The sequence below is a fragment of the Vigna angularis genome, chromosome 4 (genome assembly GCF_016808095.1).
Source record: "Vigna angularis cultivar LongXiaoDou No.4 chromosome 4, ASM1680809v1, whole genome shotgun sequence".
NCBI lineage: Eukaryota > Viridiplantae > Streptophyta > Magnoliopsida > Fabales > Fabaceae > Vigna > Vigna angularis.
In genome coordinates this window covers 14,680,453-14,685,329 of record NC_068973.1, presented here as the reverse complement: position 1 = coordinate 14,685,329, position 4,877 = coordinate 14,680,453, and the positions used below count along the sequence as shown (strand labels likewise).

General features: G+C 35.1%; 1 protein-coding gene across 1 annotated transcript; it reads left to right on the top strand.

The window, feature by feature from the left end:
- Window positions 1–580: 580 nt before the first annotated feature.
- LOC128196206 (uncharacterized) lies at window positions 581–2,745 on the top strand. The gene is made up of 5 exons (XM_052876441.1): window positions 581–694; window positions 890–945; window positions 1,033–1,153; window positions 1,246–1,551; window positions 2,215–2,745. The coding sequence occupies exons 1-5, from the start codon at window positions 581–583 to the stop codon at window positions 2,743–2,745; spliced, it is 1,128 nt and encodes a 375-aa protein (XP_052732401.1).
- Window positions 2,746–4,877: the final 2,132 nt, after the last annotated feature.

Genomic DNA, 4,877 nt, shown 5'->3' with positions numbered 1-4,877 from the left:
CCTTCATTCCTTTTAGCATTTCCAAAAAGAGGAGACAACATAAAAGGAGGGGGACCACTCATGGTTGGCAACACTTCACGGCCACATGGAGGAATTCCAAATGAAGTGCTGAATTATTAAACTTCACGTCCCACTTGGCTTAAAAAGGGTGTGCAGATTTCTCTTGATTGCTCTTCCATTCCACATAGTTTTGCACTTTAAAATTGAAAAGAAATAAACGGACAGCAGCTTGGAGAAGCCACCACACCTTCAGCTTGGAACGTGATTCTTGAATGGAGGAGGAAACAACTATTAAATTGGAGAGTTGCACAACACTTAAAGATACATCCAGCCACCTCACAGTTTTTAGCTTGGTGCAGAATTTTTTATGTGCTTTTCTACTTAGGAGCTCACGGGATTGATTTTTTTTGCTGGAAGTTCCAATCGCCTTTGAAGAAGCATTCACGGTCTTCATGCATATAGCAGCACCATTCACGGTTTTGTTGGCATTTAAGGAAGAAAAACACGTCCAGCTTCATCACAAAATCCAGCAGCTGAGAAGGAGATTCCCGTCCAGTAGTAGCAACCAAGACGGGGAGTGATGGACCATGGAGAGAACGGTGTTGATGGGAAGCAGGAAAAGAGGGTGTGCACGGTCTTATTCTTGTTGGAAGAAGTGGATGCACATGGAAGGAAAGTCCAGCCACCACTCATGGTTGGCAAAGCTCACAGACATTAGAATTTTGCAAGGGAAAACACATGGGAAAAGCACTCACGGTGCAGCAGCTGTATAGTTCAGAAAGGATAAGCAGTGATGGAGTTGAGTGAAGGAACAAGTATGTTGAAAAGTATGTTGAAGTTAATTTTGAAGTTAAGAAGAGTTCAAAAGTATGTTGAAACTCTGGATTAGCTGAAGATTAAGAATTCATTGCTTGGTAGCAATGGACATGATGCACCATTGAGAATGTGTGTAGTACCATAAATAGTTCAGGGGACTTTTATCCTTCTACATCAATACATTTATAAGATCCAATAAGTGTTTAACTATGATAGATATCCTCATAAAGTATTTGCTTCCAGTAATATACAGAAACTCCGAGAATTCATCAAGTATGTGTATGTGGAAAGAAGATACACTGGAGAAAGTAGCAGCAATCTTTCTAGGATTAGATTGGTAACTTTTGTGCACTCTTCCACGTGATATTATCATGACTTTAGCAACACAAAAGATGACTGAAAATGAGTTCTTTTTGGTGTGTTTTTTAGAGTGAGAAGGAGCCTAATGCAAGTAAGAGAAGTAGTTCATTTCGTTTAGAGTTCAGAACTCCAAATTCAAGTCCTGGTCCTTATCCAAAAAGTGATGACAAGAATTTGAGATATTTATATGATGAAAGCAGAAGTCCTAGATATACTCAAAAGTATTCAAGGAATGGTGGCCATATCAAAAGTCCTATACAGATTGAAGTTGTTGATGACAGGTACAAAGATGATGAACGTAGAAATAGAAGACTTCCAAATATAGAAGCAAAGCTAAAGAAAACTTCAAGTGATGATCTGAAGAAAGTGGAAACTGTTGCAGCTCCTTGGCTGAAGTATCAAAGGAGAAAGCTCAACCCTTAAAAGTAGGTCAACCTCCTCAAACACAGTTTTATGAACTTATATTACTCTCTCCTAACAAGGAACATAACTCATCAACAAACATAACAACCAAATGGATAGCAAATTAACTTTTCATTCCAACCAATTAATTAAGAAATCCCAAAATCACGTCAATGTAGATTGTGATGCTTAAATCGTGAAGCTTACTCTCAAGGATCCATGCCAGTACATCAACTCACAACTCTACACTCATTCTTTCGTTTTTAGGAGAGAATAATTCAGCACTGCAATTTTGGATCAGCACTGCAATTTTGGATCAACCTTACATTGACATCACCTACCAAACCAGAACACAACTTCCTTATCCCCTAAGAAACTAGATTACATGTGTTAAATTCTATCTCATATATATTACAAGAAAATATACTTAGTTTTGAATCACAGAGAAAATGAAGTTACCCTTTTCTATTTATCAATGAAAACAAAAAAGATTAAGGGAAAAAAACACATTTTGTTGAACTAAAACTAAGTTTCATTTTCCCTGATTGGTTCAGATGTTCTGATTTGATGCAGAGCACACGTCTTTCATTTGGAATGGAAGTGAATTAGGGGTTTTCATTATACATTTGCACACAGTTCATTCACACAGTTCATTCACAAGTTCAGAGCACACCTCTTACCTCGTCACAGACCCCCTACATTGGCCTCGCCTTGCGACAGTGGAAGCCCTGGTCACGCCGCCACAGCACCGTCGTCACGCCACCACAGCACCGTCGCCACACCGTCACAGCACTGCCGCCACACCACCACAGCACTGCTACAGAACCCCTAAATCGCCACAAACGACCAACCACCACAACCCACAAGGCAGCGTCACCGAACCTAGCACCCAACCCCCAAACCGCCGTCAATGAACCAACCAAGCAACGGAGACGAGAGCACCACAAGATTGTGGAGACGACAACAACATCGTTAATTCAAGGCACGAGCACAATGGGGAAGGAAAGGGAAGGGGAGCTGGAGACGAGGAAAGGGGAGGGAAATTGGGGAAATTCTGAGTATATGGGAACGAATACCGAATTCGAGAACTTAAACTATTGTGGACATTACCGAAGGCCAAAGACCCTCGGTATGTTATGTCACCAGCTCATGACCCTCGGTAAATAACTTAATGAGAGCCGTCGGGAAAGCCTTCGGTAAATGACCCTTACCGAAGGACTGAAAGGCCGTCGATAATATGCCTTCGGTAATCAGCACATTTCCTGTAGTGACAAGAGTAATCGTCTATTGACTTGTAAGCAATCAAATTGATTGCACATTTCGAAGAGAACTCAAACACTTGTTGATTGACTTAGGTGAGTTAAGAATTACTATAGGCAACATATTAGGTTGATACCAAAATTGTCTAGTGGAAAACATGAGTGAGTGAAAATCAATTAGACGGTGGATCAAGTTAATACCAGGAGCGTCTAGAGATACCATCAGTGATGAAGAATATTACCCAACTATTAGTTGGTGAAACTCAACTAGACGATGTATCAGCTGGATACCAAGAGCGTCTAGAGATACCAGAAGCGGTGAGAATACTCAATTGTAATCTTGTTGAAGATTATAGTGGAACTCTCTAAGGTTAGAAAAGACTTGATGTAACTTAGTTGGAGTGAACCAGTATAAAAATAATTGTGCACTTACTGCTTTATTTTTTCTAATGCTTCTCTTACAAAACCTACAAGTATAGTTTTATCTTTAATATAAAACTTTCTATATCAAACGACTTTATTAAAAAAATGAAGTTTTATTAAAACATTGCAATGAATATCTCTTAACTACTTAATAACACTTGAAAAGAATTAATTGATTAAATCAATTTCAATTTCAAAGTCGAGCTTTTAACAATCAACGTAAAATCTTTCATCCTCGATAAAGGTGTTATATCAATTGCAAAAAAGTTTTTCAATAACACTATTCAACCACACTTTTATTATTTTTCAAGTAATTCAATAATTCAATAAAACTGAGAATACGTCATTTGAAAAAGAACCACAGGTAATGAAAATAATGTGTAATAAAGGTTGTGTTACAAGTGAAAATATCTTGAAAATATGAGTGAATTTTGTGGAGATGAAAATAAATCAAACAATTGAAAGAAAAGAAATAAAATAAAATAGGTAAATAAAAAAAAAATATAATAAGTACCTGGTCCATGCAAAAATTAACCGTTAAAATAGAAACAATTTCACAGTGTCTCACATGAATAAGTTTTTTGTCAACAAGAATAACATGAAATTTTAAATTTGTAATTTATTACTTTTTATTATTAGTGTTATTTAAATAAGGAATTAATTTGACATATTTCAAATATTAGAACTGAACTATTTAATTTTTTTTATAACATCTCTGGAACTATTTGCATTTTTTTAAAATTATGTATTTATACTTTTATAGAGTCTATCAAAAGTCTAGCTAGGTACTCAGTTAAACATGATTTAAAGGTTCAGGAATCCAGTGAAAAGTTTCTCAAATAATTTGAGGAATAACGACCTATTATTAAGAGCAATTCAAATCATTTGCCATGAAATACTGTGGATGAAAGGCGACCAACAAGAGTTCAAAGTGAACTTGAATTATTGACTAAACAAATTAAATAAATAAAATATTGTGACACTATGTTTAGTGAGGCATAATAGCTATATACACTTAGCCCTTAAGAGTAACAACACACCAAATTTCACTTTTAGTGATAATTATTTTAATGGAACTGACCTATCTAGTTTAATGTTTTTTTATTTAACTGTAGAAATACTTATTACTGTTACTTCACTGAAAATCTCACTTTTTTTTGGTATTAAAAATGATCATGTACTTAAAATTAATTAATAGGAATAGTTTTGTTCCCTCTAAAAAAATTCACCCAAACTGCTTAATTTTGTCTAGAATTGTTATAAACTCTTCTTCTAAACCTATAATTTATTAAATTTGTGAATTAACGTTCACCCAAACTGCTTAATTTTGTCTAGAATTGTTATAAAATCTTCTTCCAAACCTATAATTTATTAAATTTGTGAATTAACGTTGTTTAAACTTATTAAGCATTGATTATTCTTAAAATTTTCTGTATATCTTGCTCCCTCAGAGAACCCAATTACTTTTGACAGAAGCCATTAATGATCTGTACTTAAGTAATAAGTTAACGAAAAAAGTAATTCTTATAAACTAAACTTTATTAATCATATTGAGAGGTCAATATTAATTAGAATACTTTTTTGCCAACATATCCACCAACATATACTGTTTTTTAA